At 44.4% G+C, this 27,520-nt stretch overlaps 1 protein-coding gene across 1 annotated transcript; it reads right to left on the reverse strand.

Annotated features, from left to right (window-relative positions):
* Positions 1-468: 468 nt before the first annotated feature.
* On the reverse strand, positions 469-27,474 carry TRPM1 (transient receptor potential cation channel subfamily M member 1). The gene is made up of 27 exons (XM_060689503.2): positions 27,288-27,474; positions 25,419-25,498; positions 25,044-25,239; positions 24,173-24,386; positions 23,517-23,641; positions 21,868-22,039; positions 20,320-20,494; positions 19,709-19,832; positions 18,672-18,744; positions 18,348-18,448; positions 17,162-17,335; positions 15,769-15,903; positions 15,049-15,099; positions 12,745-12,885; positions 12,452-12,481; positions 11,265-11,557; positions 10,740-10,968; positions 10,395-10,511; positions 9,908-10,039; positions 9,337-9,465; positions 8,744-8,995; positions 7,908-8,082; positions 6,829-6,849; positions 5,767-5,911; positions 4,459-4,661; positions 3,288-3,420; positions 469-2,502 (listed from the first exon to the last, which is right to left on the reverse strand). Exons 1-27 carry the CDS (start codon positions 27,408-27,410, stop codon positions 1,260-1,262), a joined length of 4,986 nt encoding a protein of 1,661 aa, XP_060545486.2. The 5' UTR covers positions 27,411-27,474; the 3' UTR covers positions 469-1,259.
* Positions 27,475-27,520: the final 46 nt, after the last annotated feature.

Below are 27,520 nucleotides of genomic sequence, written 5' to 3' on the forward strand. Positions count from 1 at the left end.
TGAGGGCAGAAATGAATCATGTCATCCTTCTCCAGTTCCCAGTCCATTCCAAGTTCTCCCACACTTGTGTTTTCCACTATCAGTTCAACCCTATTTGCCAATCCCAGCTCTTCAGAGCTGGTGGTCTCCAGAGCTTCTTTCTATCCCAGTAGCAACCCAGCTCTGATTGAGTGAAGTACCTGGAATTCCTTCTCAACATCCCTCCATCAACTGCCCCTTCCCTCCCATTTGTTGTGCCTTCCATTTTGGCAGGGTGGCTGGGCTTCTCTGCTTGGTCCTTTTTTGAATAATCTCATGGTTGATCCAATGATGGGCATGAAGTCAATGAACTAGGCTCAAGTTACCCTGGAATCTCAACCTCCCCTCATCTCTTTACACTTCCCAATGGCACCACTTGGGTTTCTGTTCAGGCTAGGTGAAAACATGCCCTCTTTGCTTGCCCATCCTGTGCCCAGAAAACTGCAAAGCTGCCCTTCTTTTTCCTTTATTTTTTAAAGCATAATTAAGCAGCAATGTGGGATCATGTCTATGGGAAGCTGAACTATCAGTTGCTCCTTACTGCAAAGATTCCATGATGCTATAAGGAACAAAAGAACAGTTTGTTTCCCATGGCTTCAATCCTCATAGCATGATGCCAGAAGGAGGAAAGAGAAAACAGAAAATGTTCTGCACTGGTATCAAAGGAGATCATACTGGGAAGGGTTCCTTGGAGTGGTGGACATTGAAGGTGTTTCTGTATGCAAATATTTGGGGAAGGGGAGGGAGGAAGGAAGGAGAAGGATGGAGAGAAAAATAATGAAGGGAGGGAGGGAGGGACATAATTAAGCTGTCATTCCATCATGTCTGTTCATCCTTCTTTATCTCTGCTGTGTTTATCCATTCATAGTGTCCTCAAGTTGGAAGAGGAGATGGAAACCATCAAGCTGGTTCGACTGCTCAGTTCAGGATCCAGATGAAAGCCTCTCCAACAGACCAGCTGTCTAGCCTGTGCTGGAGAAGCTCCAATGAAGTGGATTCTGCTATTCTCTTGCTCATTTGTTCTCACACCGTTAGGAGATTTTTCTAATGTCCAGTTGGAATCTGCCTCCATGATTGAGAGTGTGCTGCACAAGAAAATGAGATAACAGGTTTGGTCTTCTTGTGTGTGACCTCCTTTCAGGTTGTTGAGAAGTGTTATCCTATCAGTCTTTTCTTGTCAAGGCCTAGCAAAGCCAGTCCAATCTCTTCTCCTGTGGCTCACTCATTGAAAAAGGCCATGTTTAGCATTCGGTTTCTGTGGAGGGTTTTTCTTGATTTGTTTTCCGCTCCTCCGTTGGAGATCCAGAAGGGATCATCAAGCTGCTGCTGCTACTGGCATGTCCTGGCCTATTTAGCCTCTCCTTAATGGTCTTGGTTCTCTGAGAACGGCTGTGTAAGCTCCTTGATCGCCCAGGTGGATATTTACCACTTCTTCCTGACTTCACCGAGTGTCTGTTGCATGATGGCCTCCTCTGAATGAGCGGTGAGGACATGGGGGAGAGACTGAGACCTTCAACTTTGCCTATCTCACTATTCTCTTCAGGGCTGGCCAGCAAATACTTTTGCTCTACCTGATCCTCCAGCTGAGGCACAACACCTGGGTATTCGGGAGGGGGCTCATCATCCATTTTTTGCTGAAGTTCATACTTCCATTCAGCAGTCCACTGCTGAACCGCAGAAGGACACACTTGGTTCATGATAGTCCTATATTCTTGGTCCACCACCGTCCAGTTGTTATACCCGCCAACCGAATCTCCGCCTTGTGCAAAAATAAAACTCTTTGACTTCATTATGGCGGCGTGAGAAGCGTTGCCTGTTTCCGTTGGGTAGTATCTCCTTGCTCTAGGCTTGTCCAAGGGATAAGAGATGGTGGCTTCCAGTTTGGTCTTCCCTAGAGGTAGCTGGGCATTCTGCAGAGCTAGTTGGGTTCCAGATTGACTGTTCTCAATACTATCCATTCGCGTAAGAGATTGAGATATGGACTCATAACTTGGAGACTGATCTTGTGGGTCTACTGAACTGGAATATGAGCTAGGGGCAGCCTGAACGACCTCTAAGGTGTTCTTACTGGTTTCCATAGAGGTTGCCACATTTGGGCCCAAGACAGAACGGAGGCTTCCTTGACGTTCTGGAGCCAGCTGCATCTTGGAATCTGCTTTACGCAACGCCAGTGCTGGAGACATTGGAGTGGGCAAAGTGTCACAGATCAGCTCATCCATCTGGTAGCGGTAGATGCTGTAACCATCCGAACTATTCACGCTGCTTTGCCTCAAAAGATAGGCTGCATCACATTCAGAGGAGGCCCGAGAACGTGGGAGAATCAGCTCCGACGTGTCAATGCCGGCCAGTTTCTCCAGAGCTGTTGCCATGCGGCCAGAAGTGTCTTCCAGCTGAGAAAGACGAAGATCCACCGTCTGAAGAGAAGCTTTCATGAAATGCTCCCTTTCGTTCACCTCTTCTAATCTCATCGACATGTTTTCAACCCTGGAGGGTAGAAAGAAACGGATGGTTCAGCAAAACAGTCGGATGTTCTCCCGAAGATTAGAACGACTAGCCTGGGACAACAGAAGTGAGGGAAAAAATTCTTCAGTTCTTATCAGGGATTTAATTAGTTTAACTGATGGATTCTGAGAATGTTCTTTGTTGATCAGGACAACATCATAAAGGAAAAACAAGAAAATAAGAGGGAGGGGGAAATGAGGGTCAATTAATTTAGTGGGGCCAGGTATTTGGCCGGACAACTCAAACTTTTCAAGAGTAGCCATTTAACTTACTGATAAAAGTTGACTTTTTGAGCTGAAAGCTGTGACTATCATTTTACTGCTTTGGGGTCAGGCTCTTGAGGTGTCCAATTGTCCACTGCCCAGTCATAGGGTTCAAATTAGGAAGCGGGGGTTGAAATAAAGGATGGAAGTATGGCAAAATCTGAGGGCATTAAAAAATAAGGAATCAGGAATCAGTTGGACTCCCTTAAGGAAGAATCTTGGATTTAGAAAAATTAGGAAAATAAGGAAAAAATATTCCTTTTTCCAGTTTAACAGGAGGGTTCAGAAGTTAGTGCTGGCGGATAATTCTCAATTATCCCAATTGAGGATTAGTTCACAATTTTGACTTGGGTGAAGTCTAGAAGCCAAAACTTTTAATGTTCAACCACTGTACGTTAATGTGGACACAGAAATGGCATTTCCAGGAGAAAAATAACAAAATGTTTCCAGCCGGTATTTTCTTTTGCTTCCTGGGGAAAAAGGCTGATATCCCATTGGGGGTACCTTTCAGATGTAACTCGGATGCGTTCGTCATTGGAGGACTGCTCTTCGTCTTCTTTTTCTCGAAAATATTCCTCCACACATTGTTCCTCAAATTCGTACAGTTTCTTCAACTCTTCATCGGTTAGAAACAGCTCTGAAACGGACAGAGTTATTGGGTCATGTTGCTTTGTTCTGGCAGGTGCGTTGTGGGGAGGGACAATAGCAAGGGGCATGGTTCTGAAGAAGCAACAACTGTCCTTTGCATTTTCACAATACTTCAAAGGACAGAGGGAAGGGCACATTTTAAAGCTGCTATTTCGTGTCATCTCTGCTCTGTTGTCATCAGGCTGAAACATGGCAAGGGAGCAGAACCAGATTTGCTAGAGATACTGATTTAAAGCTTTGGAGGAGGCGATGCTAGAGAACATCATTAAATGCCACTAACCTAAATCCAGCTGGCCATCTAGCTGTGAGAACAATAAGGCAACAGTTGGGCTCTCAAAATAATTACTGGAAAGCATCCTGCGATATTAGTAACCCAATCTTGATCACATTTACTCATAAACAATCTCATCCAATCAATAGATCCATCCAACCCTCAACAAGGAAGGAAAAAAAATCCATGAAACCATCCACGAACATAGCACCTAGTTTTGTCTTAACAGTCCCCCAAAATGGAGAGCCTAGAGATCATCATAGATGGCTTGCTGGGTTTTCCTGCATATTGAAGAGAGCGAAAGGAAGGTTGTGATCATCCATGGATTGCAATTTAGGGGTCATGGAAAAAATTATTTACAATATATCATGGGAGAAGCTCGTAGCCCGGTCTCTTCCTTGTTCTGCTGGTTTTCTGTTTGGGGGGGACATATGTCTTTGTAGGCAGGAAACAGATCCCCAATGTCTATGGAGGTTCTCAGTCCTCCAGGTCATGGTTGTCCCAAAGGTGCTTCTTTTTTTTTTTTTCAAGAGGCAACCAGACTTTCTGGTTTTTCTTTGAAGATGTTTTGAATTCTCATCCAAGAAGCTTCTTCAGCTCTTCACTTCTTCAGCTGAAGAAGCTTCTTGGGTGAGAAGCGAAACGTCTTCAAAGAAAAACCAGAAAGTCCAGTTTCCTCTTGAAAAAGCACCTTTGAGACAGAGCCCCAATGACTGGAGCTTAGGCATCTGCTAGAAAAGAGTGTTCTCCTCATACTTAGCCCACGATCACTTTCATCCTGGTCTCCTTCTTTGTGCTTCTTCCAGCGGCAGCAAACGCGTACAATGATGATGTACAGGTGGCTGAAGATGATCATGGGAGGTGGGAGGACGGGCCTGTCATGGAAAGTCATGATCAGCTGATACCGCTGGAATTTCCAGACTTGGTTGGAGATGGATTTCACTTCAAAGAAAGTGTTGCTGCAAGAGATACAACGCCACCATTTAGCCAGATCGCTTGCTGCAGATCTCTCTACTACAAAGCTAGGATTCATCTAGACTAGAGCAAGGGTGTCCAAACTTGGCAAGTTTAAGAATTGTGGACTCCAACTCCCAGAATTCCCCAGCCAGCATCCAGAAATCCAATGGAAAACCCATGACAGCACAACGAGACCATCTCCTTTGGTTGAACATTCGGCCATGAGCAACAGTATCGTCTTACACCATCATGGGCTTGTTGAGAGGGGCCTTCAGATGTCTGCCTTATTCCTCTCCTTTCTGGTGTGATTTTCACAGGTAAGAATATGTCAACTGCATGACCCAGTTTCTAGAGGGCTGGTTTTATTTACCAACTCTGCACACAACCATCATTGTGTCAATATTTACAAACTAATGCTTCTCACCCTCCCTCCCTCTCTCTTCCTCTCCTCTCCTCTCCTGACGCCTGAGCGAATTAGCTGTGCAACTGGCACCCAGTTCCTTTTCCAAACACATGCCCTTTTCAACTATTGGACACTCAGCTGCAGGCAACAAAATAAAAAGTTGCTTGTTGTTGATTTCAAAGCAGAACGACACCCAAAGCGGGCACAGACATGTTTATCTAGGCCTCTACGTTTGTGCCCAGGCAGAGCAAAGTAAACATACGCGCTGGAAATATCTTTGAATCCTTGTTTTCTGCTTAGTTCTGGCTGTGCACCGCCCTGAGTCCACTAGGAGAAGGGCGGGATACAAATTGAATAAAATAAATAAATAAATAAAGAGTAAATGAGACAGAATGTTAGTGGGAGGTGCGTCCATCGAGAGAATCTCTGCCCAGCACCATTGTGATTGGGAACGAGCAGAGAATAATTTGCACAATCTGGCAACAGAGGTGGTCCTCAATTTACGACCACAATTGAGCCCAAAATTTCGGAGATTTTGCAGTATCCTTCCCCTGCCACGCCCACCAAGCCACACCCACAGAACTGGTAGTAAAAAAAAATTGAATTTCACCACTGGTCAAGAGTCATATGGATCCTGCCAACCGAAGTCTGATACTGGAGATCTTTTTGACCGGAAGACAAGGGGAGGAAAATGAAATACTCACTTAAAGACAGCAATCAAGAGGTTGACCAGGAGAATGTTGGCAACCAACAGGTAGCAAGCCATGATGGCAGGAGTCAGCCAAGCACCAGGGATACAAGGGGGAAGCCGTTTGCCATCCTCATCATAAAGGTTATCCCCACAAGGAGCTGGGAAGGAAATTGGATTAGCCTTCACAACTCTGGCACAGACACACTTCTATAGAAATGGGGAAGCATGATTATGGAGGCATCTATGGAGATTCTGCATCCTTCAGGTCATGGTTGTCCCAAAACTGCTTTTTGCAAAAGGCACCTAGACTTCCTTGATTTATTCTTTGCAAATGTTTTGCTTCTCATCCAAGAAGCTGCTTCAGATCTTCAGAAACTTCTTGGATGAGAAGCGAATTGTTTGTGAAGAAAAAAACCGAGAAAGTCCAGTTGCCTTTTGGAAAAAGCAACTTTGGGGATGATTAAGGAGGCTTCAGGCCCCCCACTGAAGTGGCCATCAAGTGTATTTTCCTTAACTACAGTTAAGGGGAAATGTCTCCCACAAATCTTTGAGGCGTCCTGGATGTGAATTTCATCGTCTGGATGGATGCCAACCTCATCTCTTGAGTGGGAGAGATGCAGGTGGATTTTAAGGGGCAGCTAAAACGCTAGGAAACCTGTGCTCAGACGGTTGAAAAGAGCTTCTTTCTTCTACAGTGGTGGAGAAACACCGAGTTCCCATTTCTCCCCGCCAGCCGAAGAGAACAGAAGGTGTAACAGATGGAAGAGCTACTGCCACCAACCCAAATGCAAGAATAGCATTCCGTGTAATCCGTTGCTTAGAGAGAGAGCAAGCTAAATTCTCACCGGCTGCTCATCCACCACCGCTCTGTGTGCCCACCAAGCATTGCAAGCTGTGGGATTTTGGCAGCCGGACAAGTTTTAAGATGCATGTTGAAAGCAGCTTTGGGGCTGTTTTTTGGTGTTATACAGCTGAGCTGAACTCAACCCCCAAACACCTGATGAAGCAAAGGAAGGACTCTCCTACCCGGGGGGGGGGGGGGGGGGAAGAACTTTTGATTCATTCATCAACTTACGATTAATCTCCATGGCATAGACTAGCGCAGCATTGCGAAAGCAAGGAACGAAACAAAAGAAACCGAATTAAAAAGAGAGGGAAGAAAGGAAAAGAAAGGAAAGCACGTGGCTGAGATTAGGAAACTTTTCAGCTGCCAGAAAGAGATACGTTTGTCCAATATTTTTAACAGGCAAGAAAGAGACTCCGGAACAATCGCTTTGTCATGCTCTGGAATTTCCTTTGCTCTTTGTCTTTCTAAAATATTATTCATGGCAGCAGGCAGATGATCGTGCAAATATATATTCTAGCTATTTCCATGATGCAAAGGAACATCTAGGATCACAGTCAACACAAGCACGAAACATCATTGGGGAATCACAACACGATGGGCTCCAAGGCCATCCTGGGAAAGCTGCAATCTGGAGAAAAATGTTGTGGGAATGCAAACCAAACTCTTCCCAATTAGCAATTGTGAGGATCCTCATCCAGAGGCAAGCAAGGTTTTGATCACACCCATTGATCGCACCTTGTAAAGCCACAGGGGCTTTAAAAAGTGGCTGTTCATTTTAATTCTTGAGATCTCAGGGAGCTGAACTGTGATTTAGGAAAAGGGGATCTTTATGAGAAGACCAGAATATTCAGTCCTGCCATTGTTTTCCAAGTGCCAGGAAGAGTCTTTTAAGCAACTCGGCTATAAAAAAGATGCAAAGGTGACTTCCCAAATCCAGGAAAAGAGGAACGAGACATTTTGTAGGAAGTCCAAAGCTTTCCTTCTTCCAAGTAGGCCTTTGGTGGCAAGTTTATATCCCTCGGGCTTTGAACTTCAAGCAATGGATTGAAGACAACAAATTGCTGAATACACTGGAGAAAAAAATGGATGGAGGCCATGTTGTTGAAAGGAACAATTTCTTGTCTTTCAACTTGACAAAATGCAAGGGATTTCCTCAAGGTGATGGGTGGGTTGGGAGAAATGACCAAGGTAAGAATGCCATCAAAGGAAGAAGAGGTTCCAAACTCAAAAAGGGTCATGGATTCCTTTGAATCTGATCATCTGCCTGAAAACAGGAAACAGAATCTTACTATGAACTCTGCTCTTACGGTCTATCTGATCAGCAAAGACCTCTCCATAGATCATCCAGTAGGGCATGTAGAAGATGTTACGGGCCAATCTCCAGGTGGGTTCTTCATCGGGGTGGAGGATGGCTTGGCGAGCCACCCCAAAACTCATCAGGACCACCAACATAATGACCACAAAATACAGCATGTCAATCATCTGTCCAAGAGAAGAACTTGAGTTAAGAGCCCGGGATGAAGTCTTAGTGGAGAATCAGTGGGAGCAAAGACTCAGGGCAAGAAGCATTTACAGCCTCAAGCTTTCATCTCAAGGAAACCTTCAAGAGCAATCTAGGGAGAAGTAGACTTCACAAGGTCTCCAGGGGAGCAGGAACATCAGTTTTGGATGTTTGACTAAAGAACTTTACAATAAGATAACCCACCAGAGGACCTTCGAAGGGAATGGCTGCTCTATTGTCATATGGGAGAGATGATCCTCTTTCCCCAGTTGTAATCTTTCCATGATTATGACATGAAGAAGCAGTTCCCTAGCACTCGTGTTAGGCACAGAAGATGGCCAGATGTCTCTCTTTTGAGATCAGTCTTAAAAGGTGGAGACGTAAGAAACTGTTTAACGCAAGGGCAGAGACTTTGGTTTAACACTGATTAATTGGAATGGCCAGACCAGAGGAGCAATGATAGGAGACAAATTGCCCAACCAGGTGAGGCTAGAGACCCCAAAGATGGTGTCTAGAGACCATAGGTGATCCCTAGATCCTTCCACAGGTTTCTTGGTTCTTCCTGTTTTCAGGCACCGCACAGCCTGTTTTTTCCTTCCTGCCACTGTCCTCTGATGCATGGGACCACCTGCATTTACCTACCATCTTCCCAATCATCATGACGTAGGGTCCCAGGTATTTGTTCACACCAAAGATGTCCAGGACACGGATGTACCAGAAAATGATGTCCACACAATAGATCACTCTTCCGTAACTCATGTAAGGTGGGTTTTGCAAGCGAAGAACAGCTCCGATCAGAAACACAGAGATGGCCACCAAATCAGTGATGTTCCAATATTCTTGCAGCCACACTTTGACTTTCTGACTTAGCTTCCCTGGTTCTGACATCAAAATCTGAAAATAAAGCAATTCAGGTGTGGGTGGAGGAGAGAAGATAAACTTGGATGTGGGGGGTTAGGAACAGGAGCAGGATTTCAATTTTTGTGCTTCCATGTATAACGAGCAGCAAGTCTCAAGGTGGAATGATCTCAAAGTCAGTCAGTCTCCTCCTTGCTCCTTCTTTCCTTCCAAAGTGTGTCCTGAACTTTAGGCCCTAATTTCCTGATATACCAGTTCATGATAGAAAGACGCAAAAATGTGAAGACTTTTTCTCATGCGTGAACTTTCTTCTTACTTCAGGCATCTGTCCGGGTTAAAGATTTTAGAGGACCCAACACAGGGCCAACTTTACTCACCTCCCTGGCTTTCTCTAAAGCCAGAGTCAAGATGTAGGAGATGACTACCCATTCTTGGACTGAGGGCCACCGTTCCATCCGGACCAGGATGATGTAATTGAACAGCATTAAGTAGCCCAGGTAGCATATCTGAGGATGAGATCATGCAACTCATGTCTTTGCTGGTCTGTTGGAGGACCATAATAACACTTTCTCCAAGAACCACAGAATTTAGATTCAAAAGAGACCCCAGAGGACATCTAGAGTAATCACATGCTCAAAACAAGCCTCTGGTCCAGTAGACAGGAGCCCACCTGTCCCCTAGGATGCTTTCTTCTCCAAATTACAGTCCAAGATGTCCATCACCAAGAGTTACCAAAATATCAGATGCTGCTAAGGATCACTAAGTCCAGCCTTGTGTGCCCCAGAAGATTCTTCTAGAAAGCTGATGAAGTAGATCAGGACCAGCCTCATTAATGAGAGAGTGGAGAACCTCACATCCCAATGAGAACTTCCTTGAACCCACAATACACTGGCAAAAGAGATACTAACCATGTTGTTTTCAGATCAGCATGGATATATTTCTACTTACCGTATAAAACCAGAACTTCACAATTGGTGCGTTATAGAATTCACAGATCTTTGTTCCGATGGGAAGGCCTTTCTGCTTAGTCTTCCCACCCTCTTCATCTCCTTTTCGAGATCCAGCATCGGCATTGGCATCCTGGAAGACAGAGACAACCAGGCAACCGATCACCCCCAAATATCACCCAATTCTCAACAAAGAGAGGGGAAACAGTTCTCATTGCTAAGTAGCTTTCTTGTTTTTCAAATAGGCTTCCACCAAGCCCTAGAACACTTCTGTTTTATAGTATATAGTTCTACTTTCTTGGATGAATTTTCACCTCTGGTTCACCAGGCCAAGGACTGGAAACTCTTGCAAAATCTGTTGGTTCAAAAGTATGTAAGAATGGATGGAAGAATGAATGTATCCATAATGGGTCCCTCTAAAGAAAGGAATACAGGAAGTCCTTGAGTTGACTTGAGTTTACTCTGCACTAGGAAAGAGTGAGACTGACCGCATTCTCTTCCTCTTTTTCTTTCCCAACTTCTTTTTCACTGGATGTTTGATACTCGTCATTGGTCCGGAATTCCAGGAAGAGGATGGTGGGGGGGAGGAGGATCCCCATGATGACCTGAGTGGGGGAAAAGAGGGCGGGAAGTTATTAAATAGTCATTAAAGCTCAGGGGATCCTAGAGGCTGATTTTCCCTGGCTAGATATTCTCCAGCTGTATTGATCTTGTGATTCCCATCATCCCTTCATGTTCAAGTGAACAAAAAATTGGGGTGGGGGGAGGTGGCAGCTGGCTGCTTTATTTATTTATGGCTAATCTCTCTGGAGGAACTCATGATCTACATCTACCTGAAGACCTGGGTTTTTCCGTATGTGCAACCTTCCCATCCACATGTCAGTCAACAACATCTGGCTGCAAGTGTGTGCAATGAAGTCCCGATGTTTGGCTGCCACTGCAAGTTTCAGGCAAGTAGAGTTGCTCCAGTTCTTCAACTGATAGGTCAAGAGTTTCATGGCCACCTGCTCGTCATGCTTGTAGGACTGATCCAGCAGCTCCACAGCCAGCTGACCAAAAACACTGAAGAAACCAAGAAAGCAAGAACCAGTCAAGGATATCATCTCATCCCTTATCTTGTCCAACAGCTTCCAGACTAGTGTTACTCAACATTGTCAACTTAAAGGTGTGTGCACTTCAACTCCCAGAATTCCACAGCCAGCCAAGCAACCAACCTCACACAATCCAACCAACCAACCAACCAACACACTTGTACCATTTTTCAAAAGGGGGAAGAAGGAGAGGATGGATTGTGTTGCTCCTTCTGAGAACACGGTTGATGTTGCCTACAAACCAATCCCTTGTGCCCTTTGACTCACTTGGAGTTGTTGTCCAGATCTTGAGAGATATCATCCACAAGCTCGCTCTCCATACACTCGTGGGCCATGGCTTTGTAGAGCTTACAGGCCACTAAAGCTTTGGCCATGGCTTCTTCTCCACGCTGCCACAAAAAGAGGGCCATTTTTTGTCTCTTCATCAGCACTGCCCAAACCATGAGCTCGTGGAATGGATATTGGAAACGGCTGACTTCTGGATCATCCACATCAATGTCAATGTCTTCTTCCTTCTTCTTCTTCTTCTTTTTCTTCCCTTTGGTGGGAGGCTCATCATCCTAGAAAGAAGTAGCAGAGTTGATATCACCTCTCGTCATTCTCAGTCATCTGCCATGATCTACAAATGATCTGGGTAATGGGTTCATTCCTTCATTCATTAGATTCTTCGTCTGCCTTTATTACTTTATGTACTAAGAAAAAAGGCCATGCAGTTCCATCAGAGATCTCCAGAACAAGGTGAGAAATGCTAGCATGCTGAGTGGTTATGCTTGCAGATATTCTAAAGACCAGGGAATATTCTTACAGACGTGGCATGCAACTGTTCAACGCAAATTCCCTACACATGCTGTGACATGGAAGCAATTGAGTGCAATGCTACAACTGGGTTGGTGGCCAATATGTTGACATGTTTCTTAGCCATCTGGTACCTTCAGGTGAGTTGGTTTCCTCTCCCATGACGACTAGGCAGCATGGGTGCAATCTTGCAGGGGAATGCTGGTTGGGGAATTCTGGGAGTTGAAGTCCACCTATCTTAAAGTTGCTATGGTTGAGAAACACTGCATTAGATCAAAGTAACTGGGCCAGATAGAATTCTTCACTTCTGCCTGATTTCCTGAATGGATCTTCTTCCATCTGCCTTTTTCAATTACAGGCCTTCCTTGTTATTTGCATGTTCCTTATTTGCTAAAGCTTATTGGTAACCCCAAAATCAGTATTTGCAATCCTTTCACAGTGATTTGTGGACCAGAGCAGAGTGGGCACAGTGTTGGACTAGAAGATCTTCAAGGTCCCTTCCAGTTTCATTCTGAATTAGGTATGCCTCTCTCAGGGATCTTTCTGGTTAAAATGGTCATCAAAAGTAAGATCTTTTTTTTTTTTAAATAAAACATGAAATGCTTAATCTTTACTTCTTTTTTTTAAAGAATTTCCACCCATATATATGAAGAACTTACCTCCATGCCCAGAAGTTTAAGAGCTTTAGGCTGCATGGTGAGGAAAGAAGAGGAAGAAAAATGAGTTTTAAAGTAATCATTTTCCAGTTGCAATCTAACGTATTTTACAATAAAATTAAAAGAAAAGGTTTTCAAGAGAAGATTGGACAATCATTCATCCATCAGAATGGAATAAGGACTCCATATTCTCATTATTATAGGGATGCTGAAATTAAAACGCAGAGCAGAGCAGGGGAGAAGGACAGGTATAATTATTCCGTGAAGCATATTTTGCAAAAAAAAAATGGCTTTACCCGTTTAGGTCCAAAGAGATTGTTGTAGAGGGTCCGGAAACTCTTCCGGGTATAATTGCAGCGATACGCCCCACCCATGAGATATTCTAGCACCAAACCGATGTCGATGAGGCTGATATGATAATCAGGCGGTAGATTTCCCTAGAGAATTCACCAAAATGGACTTGTTGAAAGAGGCTAACAAGGCAGGCCAAGAAACAAGGCGTTCCGGATTAGGCTGCAATCTGAAAGACCCTAGGAGAGGGTTTAGCATAGAGGGATGTCCAGCCTTGGAAACTTTAAGACCTGCGGACTTCAACTCCCAGAATCCCCCTGCCAGCCAGCCACTCTTGCTCTGCTGTAGGAAGAAGACAATGGCAAACCGCTTCTGAAATCTTGCCAAGAAAACTGCAGGAACTTGTCCAGGCAATTGCCAAGAGTCAAGACTGACTCGAAAAGACCCCCACCCCAAATAAGGCGAACAGGGAAGCAGAAACAAGGAATGAGAATGTCTAATAAGCAACAATGCTGACATTTCAATTTAGGAGCAGACAAGGAAGTTGATTTCATTCCTTTATTTATTACATTATCTTTTGTCCGTCCCTGGAGCTTCTGCTTCTGAGAAGGACCCAAAGACATCAAAGATGCCTCCTCCTGACGAGACATCTGTCCACCAGCACCAAACAATCAGAAGCTTGTTGAAGGACCAGACATGGTACACAAGTAGGTGGGACAACCTTGGAGGTCATTATGCTGAAAATTATGAACACTTCAATTCAAATCTGGCCCACTTCCTGGAGCTTTGATCTCAGCACAATGCTTCGACTGTTTCAATGGGGAGCCTTTCGGGTTTCATCGAGAGCGACGGAGGAAAACATGGGGCAACGGCTAAGAGACACGCAAAGTGAGCCGATCGGCTTTCAACCGTCCAAATCATGCAGGTTGTCGCAACCAATCCGTTTTTCTGGGAACTCCAATTTTTAAGGACAGCAACAACCTAAGTATCTTAGCTTGGTTTGCTCGCTCCATTCCATTCCTATTATACACCTTTATCACGGTTTCCCTTGGTTTTTTTTGTTTTTTGTTTTTCCAACACGCACCAGAAATCTCCAGGATCCAATCTGTGTCGGTACCTGGCACCAAAAAGCTTAAAAAACAGCTAGAAGGATTATCAGATCTGGGTTCCAAGGAGTTAAATGACCAATAGGTGGCTGTAAAACATTAGTTTTCTGAGTTCTTTGCTGCCCTCTAGAGGCTCAGTTTTTCACAGTCCATAGCTGGTTACCCTATTACCGTGATGGGGAACCTATGGCACGCGTGCCAGAGGTGGCCCGCAGAGCCCTCTCTGTAGGCACGCACACTGTCACCAACTGCTCTTCTGGTTTCTGGTGTGCACATGCACGCTGGCAAGCTGGTCTTTGTGGGTGCCAGAGCGCCAGAAAACAGCCTGAAAACTGTCTGAAAAATGGCCAAAAATGGCCCAAACCCAGGCCATTTTCCAGCTGTTTTTTGGGCTGTTTTTTAGGCCGAAAACTGCACAAAAATGGCCCCAAAACGGCTGAAAAACACCCTGAAAACAGCTCAAAAAACAGCCTGAAAATGGCCAAAAAAATGGCCAAAACCAGCCAAAAAACAGCCATGCATGCGCCAGCCAGCTGGTCTTTGGGTTTCCAGCACTCCGGCACGCACACACACACATACATGCACGCACATTCCGGTTTGGGCACTCGGTGCCGAAAACGTTCACCGTCACTGCCCTATTAAATCCTTCAGCATCCAACTCTCTAACATATATATTTTATCAAATTTCTAAACCAATTTTTAAATTTGCTTTTATGGGGGGGAAACCCTCTAAGAGCAACATACACTTATGTTTTTTGGGGGTGGACAGAGGGAGCCCTCTCCCCAAAGATTAGATTATATTTTCCACTACAAGCAATGTTTCTTTTCCGCTTCTGAAACTAAAGATGGAAAGGGCTAATATCCCTGCAGCTTTCTCAAAAAAAAGAAAGGCAAGATGTCTTCCCCCAACTCCATGCTGTTCCCATTGCACGGGAGGAATCATTGCTGATTCAGAAGGGTGGGTAGGTCCACCAGATATTAAACCCAAAAATAACTTTTGCAAACAAGTCAAATGAAATGCAGAGGCTGGAATCTGACTCTACTAGGGATCTTTCAAGGAATATTTTGGAGACGAGTCCTGGCCTAGAGATCAGGTCTCTTCCCATTTTACATTCACTTTCTTTCTTTTGATGTTTATAGTTGAAATAAATGTGAGAAACATTTTTGGGAACCCCCATTTCACCCCACTGTTTTTTAATTTACCTTTTTCACGTCTCTCACAATCACATGCAAGTTGTTTGGTGGGCCAAGTCTCTGAAAAACAGAACATTTTTCTTTTACAAAACGATGGGTGATCGAAGGCATTTCTGTAGAGTTTATGCAAGGCATTGAGACATAAACATTAGAATATCAAGGTGTTTACATGACCTGCTATGCCCAAGAAAAGAATCCCTATTTTGGCTTAACGCAAAGACCTGGTTGATTCAACGTGGCATGATAATGATAGGGTATCACCATACCTTAGTAGTAATTCCCCCTCTGTCCATCTTCACCTCGCAATTCTTCTCTCTACCTTCTTGACTTTGGAAGAAACATGAAGGATATTCCATTTCCAAGTTGACCTGCTATCTTCCCCTAGGTCTGTTCCACTGGAGCAGTGCTTCTCAACCTTGGCAACTTTAAGATGTGTGGACTTCAACTCCCAGAATTCCCCAATCTTCTGGGAATTGAAGTCCACACATCTTAAAGTTGTCGTGGTTGACAAGCACTGCTTTGGAAGGTTAAAAACCCTCACTCAGCCTGTTTCAGAAGGAAGACTCACAGGATCCATTCTAATGATTCTAAAAGCAGCAGATGATTCCAAGATTTAGAAGAACTCACCCCATGGTCCTTCACAACCCTCCGGGAGGCTTGCTTAGTTGTCCTACTCCAAACTCCACCTGATGGGACAGGTTTAAAAAGAAACTTGCGAGTGTCACTCACAGTGTTGTAAAGCTCTTCCAGCCGTGGGATGGTGAGGAATCTCTGCATGTTGACCCCATTCTCAATCAAAAGTTTCACAAAGTCCACCCGGTCCAGGACAAGGGCATCCAGCATTGATTGTTCCAGGGCGTTTACCTACAAAAAATGCCGATACAAAGCATGTGTTGAGGGAGCATGACCCATAAATGCAAAAAAATACTGAAGCTGGTGGAAAATATGGAAGTAATCTTGGCAAAACTGGGTTAGTTTTAGATTCGGTTTCTTTTTTATGGCTTAGGGTTCTGTGAGAGCCTCAACCTAACTCAGTTTGGAGTTAATCCATCCTAATTTTTTGCAGGTATGACAGAATCTTCATAGTCGGTGCCCAGAAAGAATCCTCTTAGGATACTCTCTGGGCATTATTTTGCACCATGAGAAACTGTGTAGAATGAAGTCAATAATACAAGACCTAAGAGGTGGAAGATCATTCAAGAGAGATCCAACCCAGAACCTAGGAGGAATTTCCTGATGGTGAGAATGATTCATCTGAGCTGTTATTTTGAGTATTTGTCAGGTCATTTTCAATTTTTTGCATTCTATTGTCCAGATTATCCTGAGTTTCTTCCATTTTGGACTCTAATAACTTAGTATTTACATCCAACTGGATCATAAATTCTGAAAAACCGTTAGCCACTTTTAAAATCTTTCGCTCCAAAAAATCAAACTTAGATTTCACCAATTCTTTAATTTCCTGCTTAAATTTTTCCAGCTGCTGATTCACAATCTCATCCCTTCTTACAATCTCCTCTAGTAGAAATTCTATTATGTTAAAATCAGGTTTCTGAGACTGGAGACTTAAAACTTGTTCTTGTAATTTGTTAATGGGGGAATCCCCCCCCCCCCGCTGCTTGTTTGTCTGACTTAATAAGTCTCAATGCCATGTTTCCGCCCAGACAAACTTTATTAGAAAAGAGAAGAAAGTTTCTTTCCAACCAAGAGCAATATCAGATCTCCAGGGAAAAAAAACATGAAAGTGAAGTTTTATCTTCAATTGTAGTCAGAGAATGATTCATCAATGAAAGAGCTTGCCTCCCAGCACTGTGGGTGCTCCATCCCTGGAGGTGTTCAAGAAGAGACTGGACAGCCATTTGTCCAGGGTGGTGTGGGACCTTCTGCTTCAGTAGGGGTTAGATTAGAAGATCTCCACGGTCCCTTCCAACTGTGTTACTCTTATGTTCTACATTAAGCCAAAGATCACAAGGACTAGCAAACAAATAAAGCACCTGGAAAGCACCTGGTTCAGAGGAGTCTTAATGCTACATGCAGAGGAAAAGGTTCAGGTTGATATAGATGAAAACCTTCCTCCCAGCCTTGGCCATGCTGAAAGGAGCCACCAAGCCCTTGCCAACCTCACCCAGTTCAAGAGTTCAAGTTTCCTTGGATCCAGCTCTTCCTCCGGTTCCTCTTTCTGCTTTCCACCTTTCTTTTTCCCTTTCCCTTTCCCTCTTCCACCTTTCGCCTGAGGGGCGGGAGATTTCTTCTCCTTTTCCTGAAGGGCCCCATCTGCGGGGGCCAGACTTCCCAGTGGCTAGAGAGGAAAGAACACGAGACACATAGTTGAAATGGGGGGGGGGGTAAGAACAAGTGACTCCTTTCTCTTCAATCCCCAAAAGAGATGATCTGAAGATCATCTTCAGCTTCAAACACAATAAACAAGCAAATAATAGATACAAACTCAAGGTAAACCGCTCCAAACTCGATTGCAGAAAATACGACTTCAGCAACAGAGTGGTCAATGCCTGGAATGCACTACCTGACTCTATAGTTTCTTCCCAAAAGCCCCCAAAACTTTAACCTTAGACTGTCTACTGTTGACCACACCCCATTCCTAAGAGGTCTGTAAGGGGCGTGCATAAGTGCACCAGCGTGCCTACCGTCCCTGCCCTAATATTCGTTTCTACTTACTCTTTTCATGTATTCAAATTACCTGTTTTACCTGTTATCTTATATATGATTGACAAAATAAATAAAGAAAGAAAAGAAAAGAAAAGAAAGAAAATAAAAAAATAAAATAAAATAAATAAAATAAAAAGTAAGTGCAAAAGGACACTGGACGTCCTCCTTTCTCTTCTCATGCAAATTTGGCTGGCGGAATTGCAGGAAGAACTGGTTGGACAGCCCAGATTTGACAAGGGAGAGAGGCTGAAGAGTAAGCACATACTACACAAGGCCAGCTACAATACAAGGCCTTTTCTTATTGCTGCATTGTGTAGACCAGGGGTCTCTAACCTTGGCAACTTTAAGACTTGTGGACTCCAACTCCCAGAATTCCCAAAGCTGGCTGAGGAAGTCTGAGAGTTGAAGTCCACAAGTCTTAAAGTTGCCAAGGTTGGAGACCCCTGGTGTAGACTTCTGGCAGCAGCTTGGACTGGAGATGATTAATACCAAGAACAAAACCCTCAAAGGTCTGGTTAAGATAACTAGCACAAGAATTCCAGCAAGAATTATCCTTTCAAGGGAGAAATCTAAATACAGGTAAAACTCTGGTTCTTTATTTTTAAATACCAAGAGGAAGAAGTTTGACTCTAAGATATCTTTACCGGCCAATGGTGCCCAAAGACGAAGATCTGGCTGCGGGCAATATCGACCCGGTTCCAAGCCAATGCTAAGCTCAGCTGATCAGATGCAGAGACGTTGGTACCTAAGGAAACAAACAAGCCCACGTCCACAGAACCGGTAGTAAAAAAAAATTGGATTTCACCACTGCTTCTCTCCAAGGTTCTTCCCACTTGGCCTGAGTTGCCCTTTAGGAGAGAAACTGCCAGTGGACTTGACTTCTCTCTCTAGATTGTTCAAGTCTCCCCTGTCTTCCATTCCTTTCTCAACCTCTCCACACCTTCTCACTCCCTGCATGGTAATCTCACCTTTAAGTAAAGCCGTTAGGATGGACATCTCAATATCTTGCTGCCCTTCAGATCCCATGCGGAAGACCGTGATCTAAAGACCAGCAAAGACAACCATGAGGAAAAGCAGAGGAAGAATCTTTCTATGTTTCTCTTTTGGGCACTGAAGATTTCAAGAATTCAATTCGGTGGTCGCTAGGTGTCAAAAACGACTTGATGGTACATAATCAGTCATTCAATTGCTATAAAAATCACAGCCAATCTATTGCATGAGGGATGACTCTGCACTGCGATTTACATCTCAATTTAACATTCTTCAGAGAAAGAGATATTTTAAGTCAGGTACGTGTCTACTTCTAAAAGAAATGGGGATTGCTAACAAATTTTAATTACCAGCCCTAAGAGTATCCGCAGCATGGCTTTGCTTTCTTGCCTGCATATGGATTTTCCTCCCCAATCCTTAAGGGTCCAACCAGAGGGGATGAGGGGAAGGATTTGATTCTTAAACCTTTTCCTTTTCTTTAATACGGAAGCAACGATAAAGCCTGCTGCACAGTTTGGAAGCCTTAAGGAGTCTTGCTGGATTGGCCGGAAGAAGGAACGAGCCACAGAGATGTCCCCTCTGCGCCCATTTATCTTCAGGAAGAACATGGGGATTAAGAGTTAATCTGATCAAACTGGTTCTCATAACCTCCTAACTGCTATTATCATGAGGACAATTGGGGGGAAAAAAGACATTCGCTGATGGAGGCTTTTAAGAAGGACAAGCTGATTATATCATCATCAAAAGGGATTCCCTAAAAACCCAGATGTCCGGTTGTGTGACCGTTTGATATCTGTGGCTGTTGCTCTCACTCATTGCTCGCGGCAATTAACCTGGTCTGATTAATCACAAGGTGGCACTGATTTGAACTAGGCATGACTTTACTCCTTGCCAGTCAGGAACCACGGAGAACACTCCAACCAACACTGACAAAGCAGTAAAGTAGAGGTAAGAGCAGCAGACCAAATCACATTGCTAATAAATGCTCCCATAAATACTGCAGTAACGCCCTTACAAGTTCTTTCTTCTTCATACATTCCATGAGAATCACAAAGAGCTGATGGGCCTGATTCCGACTGTAGCTGAACGTTTTCTGAATGGTGACCAGCAGCTGGTCCCGAAGAGATTCATTTATTATGCTAAAATTGAGGGAGAGAAAGCGGGGGGGGGGGGGGAGGTTGTTAGGCTTCAGAAATCAAGAAGGGGACATTAGATATTGTGTATTGTGTATTATTCTATCAATCGAAGAGAATATTGGTAGCGCAGGATTGAATTGTGGGGTTCATTGGTGCTCTCTGAGCTTGGTGGTTTTCTTGCAGTCATTTGATGACCCAACTAAGGAACATCGCCAGTTATATCATCATCTTCATCAACATTGATGTTGTTACCTAGTTGGGTCGTGAAATGTCTGCAGGAAAGGCAGCAAGCTCAGAGAGCACCGAAGACCCCATATTACTCTATCCAGAATTATAGCAAACAACATGTGGTGCCCCCTACTGGTAGTAACTCATTGACCTTGGTGGGAAACAGATAAAAAATAAACCCTTTTGGGAAAGAAAGGACCCACTCCCCAAATAAAAGGGCAAAGGGCAAATCCAGCTGTGTCCCCGTACCCCAGTAGCTCACCCGCCTTCTTCCGAATACTTGTGTGCGAACGATATAATGTCCGATGCTCTTCCACTGCCATCGCAGATGACCACGGGAAGTGGGGGCTCTTCACGCAGATATTCCAAGACAATTGAGATCACGTTGGGGCCCCCTTCAACTATCAATCCGACCACAGGGACTCCTTGCCCCAGGCCTGTAGAATGAATCAAGCACACCATCAGAGGTCAACAAAAGGTTTTCAGGATAGGGAGACCTCCAGTTCTCCATTGGTGCATCGTTTTATTGGCATCTGTGTTTACAGTATATTGCACATAATTTTGGGTACAACGTAAGAATAACAGAATAACAGAATAACAGAGATGGAAGAGATCTTGGAGGTCTTCTAGACCAACCCCCTGCTCAAGCAGGAGACCCTGTAGCATTCCAGACAAGTGGCAGTCCAATCATTTGTTAAAAAGCTCCAGTGTTGGAGCACCCACAACTTCTGGAGACACGCCATTCAATGAGTGGATTGTTCTCGCTGTCAGAAAAATTCTCCTTCATTCCTGGTTGCTTCTCTCCTTGACTAGTTTCCATCTGTTGCTTCTTGTCCTGCCTTCTCCTGCTTTGGAGAATAGGTGAACCTCCTCTTCTTTGTGGCAGCCCCTCAAATATTGGAACTCTGTTATCATGTCCTTATTTTCATTAAACTAAACATACACAAACCCTGCAGCTGCATGCCCTTGGACTACACTTAACCATAAGGGCACACTTTACTCAACTACCACAATGGCTTCTCGTTTTGAGTTCCAAGGGTTGTCCTAGGAGCCAAGCCAAACTCTTTAGAGCTAGGTTGCAAATCATGGCTGGTTGATGTTAGAGACAACAGCTGAGCAGCCCTTTGCGACCCCTGCCTCACTCTGAGCTCCAGGCATAGGATGACAAAGGGAACCCCGCAGGTCATGAAGTCCATACAAGCTTGGTCAGCAATCGGGAAGCTCCTGGATTCAAGGGGAAATGAGGATAGCAACAGCAACAGCATTTAGACTTATATACTGCTTCACAGGGCTTTTACAGCCCTCTCTAAGTGGTTTACAGAGTCAGCCTCTTGCCCCCAACAATCTGGGTCCTCATTTTAGCGACTTCAGAAGGATGGAAGGCTGAGTCAACCTGGGGCCTGGTGATGCACTCTAACCACTGCACCACCACGGCTGAAGGAAGGAAGGAAGGATTAGAAAGAGGGAAGGGAAGGGAGGGAGGGAGGGAGGGAGGGAAGGAAGGAAAATAGCAATATCACTTATATACCGCTTCACAGTGCTTTACAGCCCTCTCTAAGCAGTTTACAGAGTCAACCTCTTGCCCCCAACAATCTGGGTCCTCATTTGACCGACCTCAGAAGGATAGAAGGCTGAGTCTACCTTGAGCCAGTCAGAATCGAACTCCTGGCAGTGGGCAGAGTTTGCCTGCAATACTTCATTCTAACCACTGCGCCACCAGGGTTCCTCAGCCAAGGAAAACAACCATGGCTCATCCTTGTTATGGGGGTTAGGGCCTTTGGGGGCAGAAGACCTGAACCCCCTCACTTACGGGTGTTGATTTTCTGCAGAGAAATGTGCTTTTCCAGTTGGCGTCTCAGTTTCACCTCTGCTCCATATTTGCCCAGGGTGCCATTGTCGGCGAGGATGAAGTGCGTATGGGAGCTGTTCAGCACGCAAAGTTTGCTGAGTGGGTTTGACATCGTCTGATAAAGCTTCGTCACCTGTCAAGCAGAAAAGCACAAGGTTGTTTGAGTTTAGGGGAGGGCCCCACGTCCCAACCCACACCGATGCAGTTGTCTCTGGCTGTCACAGAAATTAAACAGCGAGTGCCACTGTACAGATCTCTGCCATCCAGAGATGATTTCCCAGGAGGAAGAATGCCAATTAATAGAAAGCTTTAACAAGAATGTCATCAGCCAGCCAAATATAAATTTCCAGGCAGATGGCAGTTTTGCATCCTCTCCTGGATAAGGTGGCCAGATGCAAAGAAAGGGGGCAGATTCGCAGCATCTGGCAGCAGGAGCAAAGATGGGGCTCTCAACATGAAATCCACACCATAGGTCATGGCAGCCCAAAGCTTGAGAGAGATTAATTTAATTCTAGCATCAGTTGCCGCCTTGTTTCTTCTTCAAGCAAATAAATAAAAGCTTTTTTGAATCAAGGCCATTTCTGGTAGAGGACACTTCCTGAAGGCGTCAGGGTGGAAAAGGTTGAAGTTCAGGGGAATTCTGGTTAATCTGAAAATGGAAGAAGAGGCTTCCCATCTCCAGCTTGTGCCCTCGTGAGAAGGAGGAAGGGAAAATCCCACACACAACTTTGATCCGTTCAACACTAAGATAAGAGTTAGCATTGCCTCCAAACTGAATGAGAAAGTGGCAGCAAAATTGAGGCTAAGCACAAAGCAGGAACTAAAAATGAGGTAACAGAGCTGTGAGTTAAAATGACAGATGGGAGGAAACAACAAACTCTTAAGATTTTGTCTAAGGATCTGCTGAAGGAATTCAGATGTGTCCTTAGGGTCTCCTTAAAAGCAAGCAAGGAAAGGTGGAGCTGATGACACCTCAGAGGAGGCCATCCAAAGATCTGAAGCTCTCCTGTTGGGTGCTCTTCAGCCAAATCTCTCTTGCTTGGTAGGACTGGGAGAAAAGCTTTAGAACAGAGGTCTTCAAACCTGGCAGCTTTAAGACTTGTGGACTTCAACTCCCAGAATTCTCCAGCCAGCTTAACTCCACCTTCCCTTGCTTGCTTTTAAGGAGGCCCTAACGACACATCTGCTTTAGAAGATGCGATGATGGGGACCATAACTTTGCAATAATGGCATGCATGCTGATTTGGGGTAAGGAAAGCATGAGGGAGGCTTCCAGCCCCCTGAATCAAAACAAAACAAAACACAAAACAAAACAAAACAAAACAAAACAAAACAAAACAAAACAAAACAAAACAAAACAGGGCAATCACTTCCATACTTCAATCATTTGTTTTCCAGTAAGAAAAGAAGATGGAATTTTTTTTTAAAAAAAATTGATTTATATGCCGCCCTTCTCCGAAGACTCAGGGCGGCTTACAATGTGCTCAGCAATTGTGATAGAGAAACACAGGCAGTTACAAATGAAAGAGCAAGAACGTGGATGTTAATCAAGTTGGAAAGAGGGGGAAAAACTTGATTAAAAACTCCCCAGAAGTGTGGGACAAACTCACATCTTTCCCAAGTAGATCTTCCTTGTTTTCCACAATGCCCCATGGGGCAATGCCAATGGCACAGATGCGTCCTCTGGACTTGGAGGAGTGGTCTTTCAGGGCATCTCCAACATGGCGAATGATTCCTGCACGAGGGAGGAGACCAGTGCATTAGCCTCTTCCCTGGGGCGCTGGCATGCAATTTAGAGAACATTTTCTCCAGTAAAGACCCCCATCCCTTTCCCATGGATTAAGACAGTCCCGTTAGGACCTAAACTGGGTATCTTCTTGAATGGCCAGATGGAAAACTAGTTTCACAATGATGGTACCCTTCTGCAGTTCTCTGGGAGGGTCAATCTTCCACAATTCTTAGAAGTTCCACCAAAGCAGTTTTAGAAGTTCCACCAAATCTTTGGGCAGCATAGCCTGTCTCAAGCTCATTGCTTTGTTTGGGCAGCATAGCCTGTCTCAAGCTCATTGCAAAGCTTAGTCATGACTCATCCCTAGTGCAATAGTTACTGTAGTACTTGGGCCATCCTTCAAAGCACACAATGCTTCTTTGTCTTCCACCCGCACAAACACACCCTGCTAGAAAGCATGGCCTTGATCTCAGCCAGCTTCTTGAAAGAGATCTCCCAGAGAACTTCCAAGGTGATGGACAGCTGACCATTAGATACCTGTACTGACTCCTCCAGTGAAAATCCAGGCCCCAGTGGTCATGGCTGCCTTGATGAGTCCCTTCCCAAACACCTGCTTAAGTTTGGGCTGCAGCTCAAAGTTCTGGAGCCCCCCATGGACAGATATTAGGAGCTTGGGGAGTTCTAGTTGCCAGTCCTTCACCATGAGTTGGAGCAGCAAGTCTGGCTTGGTATCATAGGACACTCGGATGTACTGCAAGATAAAAGGACACAGAAACGTTGAGGATCTGATCAAAATCCTAGTTAGCTCAACTCCAATTTTGGTTTCCTTTCTGGCAAACCAGTTTGGTAGGAAAACAGTTTGAGCCTACTCTAGAGTTAGGGTTTTGTTTTCCAGATGTATTTTATGGGTTCCTGCCAGATGTAGGAGAAGGAATGGCAGAACCTTGGGGAGGAGTGAAAAGAGGGATCGGCCTGGAATCCCTAAATAGTCACAAGAAAACCAAGTCCAACTTCCCTTCAATTCTGTTTTCCCTTATCTAACTCCTAACTCCTAGCAGGTGCTGCTAATCATTAGTTGAGAAGATTCCTGTGCATTGACTTTTAGCAATGAATTTAATTGGATCTTCATGTGTGGATCTGGTTTGTTGCACCTGACACCAGAAGCTCTAAGCCTATCACCAGTTGCACATTTTATTTCATGAACACAATTCGACTCTTTGGGTTTCCTTCACATTTTCTCAAAGGTCCCTTCTCTACATTGGCTCCCAAGTTGGTTTGGGTGGAATCCTAGGCATTGCCTAAGGACCAATGTCCTGGGGCTCCCTAGCAGAAGATCACTAAGAAGGCGTGGGCCATCACTTGGTGAGCCATCACTGACTCCTCTAAAGAACGAACCCTTCTTACTTACCATGGACTTATTGATATGACCTCCACCCTGGAAATCCAGATTTCCAAAGGCATCAGTGGGGAGAGCTTGGGTGTGTTTACTGATAGACCATTTTTCTGGCTGGGCCTCTAATTGCTTTGTTGGGTCTTCTCCATCCTTGTTTGCTGTTTCAGCTGGAATGGGGATGTGTTGAAGAAGGAGTTGACCACAGCAGCACCTGTGGCCAAAGCAAAACCAGGTCAAAATCAAAACATGAAACCAGGCCCAGTGGCTGGCATCTAACCACTTTTCTTTCTTTTATTGTCTGGAGATGTTCTTTACACCAGTTCTTTTAAAGCAAAATCAGTTGATGACAAAGAATTACCAATGCAAACACCAAGACAGAAGGAAAGTCACCTGGTGGCATCTTTGCTGTTGACAATTATGCGGATGCATTCTCTCTTGAAAAAAGTCTTCTCTATCCAGGCTTTTTGACCCTGTGGGGTGAAAGCGGAGAAGCAATTCGGTCTAAACATGGAAACTGAAACCAGGGGAAAGGACGAGATGTGTGGTATTCAGAAATCCTTATTTCTCTCACATATTTAGACACCCGCTACAGGGCACCAAAAACATTGAGGAAATGATAGGCAGTCCTTGACTTGAAACCATTCATTTAGTGACCATTCAAAGTTACAATGGCACTGAAAAAAGTGACTTGTGACCCAGTCTCTCACATACGATAGCATGTGATCAAAAGTCAGGTCCTTGGCAACCAGCCTGTATTGATGTTGCAGTGGGGGACATGTGATCATCATCTGCAAACTTCACAGCTGGTTTCCCAAAAGCAAAGTCAATGAGAGAAGCCAGATTTGCTTAACGAAGCACACATCCTTCCTTTCTTTAGACTCTTTCTCTACTGCCTCCCTTGAAAGAAATCTCAAAGCTATTTACCAGCCTGCTTGAAATGGTTACTGAATGAACATATTTTGGAGGTTCACGCAACTTCGAAATATAAAAGAATTAAACTATCAGGGTTTCCATTCTATACTAAGCCACCAAAATAGAAAATAAATGGAACCAAACTCAGTTCAAAAACTTAACATGCTTTGTAAAAATATATTTTAAGCGACTTAATTAAACTTGTTCTTTGAACATTTCCATGCATTAGCCAAGTTTTAAGTACATTAACCAAAATAAAACTGCCTAACATTAATCTCTCTCTCATGCTTTCTACCCATCCAACATCTCTATCATCTGTATCTATCCATCATCTCCATCTATCAACTCTATCATATCTATCAATCTATCATATCTATCCATCCATCCATCCATCTATCTAATCTATTTTATCTATCATCTATCTAATCTATTTTATCTATCATCTATCTATCTATCTGTCTATCTATCTGTCTATCATCTATCTCAATCAGCATTCACACAAAATTAGTGATCAGACGTCATACCTCATCGCTGCCATACCACCAGGTCTTCTGATCCAACCCTGCCTGATTCAATCAATCCACCCTCACCAATTTGTTACACCTAATTTCAATTATTACACATCTTGGTTTTTTTTAAAAGAAACACAAGCAAATAATCTTGACTAACCATCACAAAAAAATAAATTGTTTCAGATGCCAACACTCCTGCATATATCATTTTTTACCTTTAAAAAAACCTTATTTATCTGTGGTTGGCCTACTGGGGGTCAGAAAGCTCGATAAATTGTCTGCCGGTGGGTGTCGCGCATTGGTGGTTGTGACACATATTTTGGGTGACAGGGAGCCGCAGCAGAGGGATGGAGGAGCCACATGTGGCTCCAGAGCTGCGGGTTGCTGACCCCTGAAGTAGCCCAGCAGAACTGACCAGGAATCGCCTTGCATAATTCCTTTAGGATGGAACAGGGTCATTAGATCTTTGTCTAGAGGGAGTTTAGGAAGGTCCCCTCTAGATACAGCCAAGTATCTGAGTCTACCACCCATCTGGTTTGTTTCTCCAGACCTTGGATGACCTTATCTTCTGACATTACCCCAGCCTGACCAATAGACTCAGCCAACCATCCCCCACAAAATGTCCCTCTCCTCAAAAGTATAAGACAGTCTCCAAGGAAAAGCTCTCAACTCCACCTCAAAATACCCCTCACAGGACTCAATCCAAATCTGCAACAACAAAAGCAGTGAAACACCCCCTCCCCATTGAACTGCTGATCTCCAGAGAGAGCTTTCAGCCCCCCTCCCTCCCTCCCTTCAGCATGAGGACTTTTCTTGGTCAAAATGCCCACCTTACCTTCTGGGATCCAGACATGGAACCCTTCAGAGAAGTGCGTTGGAAGGAGCTGCTCATCCTTCGGACGGAGCCGCTGAGCTTCCCTCCCGGCCCCTTCTTGGTTCCCAAGCCTTTGCCCTCCATGGCTGGCTAGTTTTTAACCAACCCAGCCAAGGCTGAACCTCATTCAGACATGCTCCCAGCTGGAGTCATCTGAAACCAGCAGCTGATAAAGTTTAGAAGATGCTCTGTCC

The sequence above is a fragment of the Pantherophis guttatus genome, chromosome 13, assembly GCF_059756535.1.
Source record: "Pantherophis guttatus breed Tessera chromosome 13, ASM5975653v1, whole genome shotgun sequence".
NCBI classification, from domain to species: Eukaryota; Metazoa; Chordata; class Lepidosauria; order Squamata; family Colubridae; genus Pantherophis; species Pantherophis guttatus.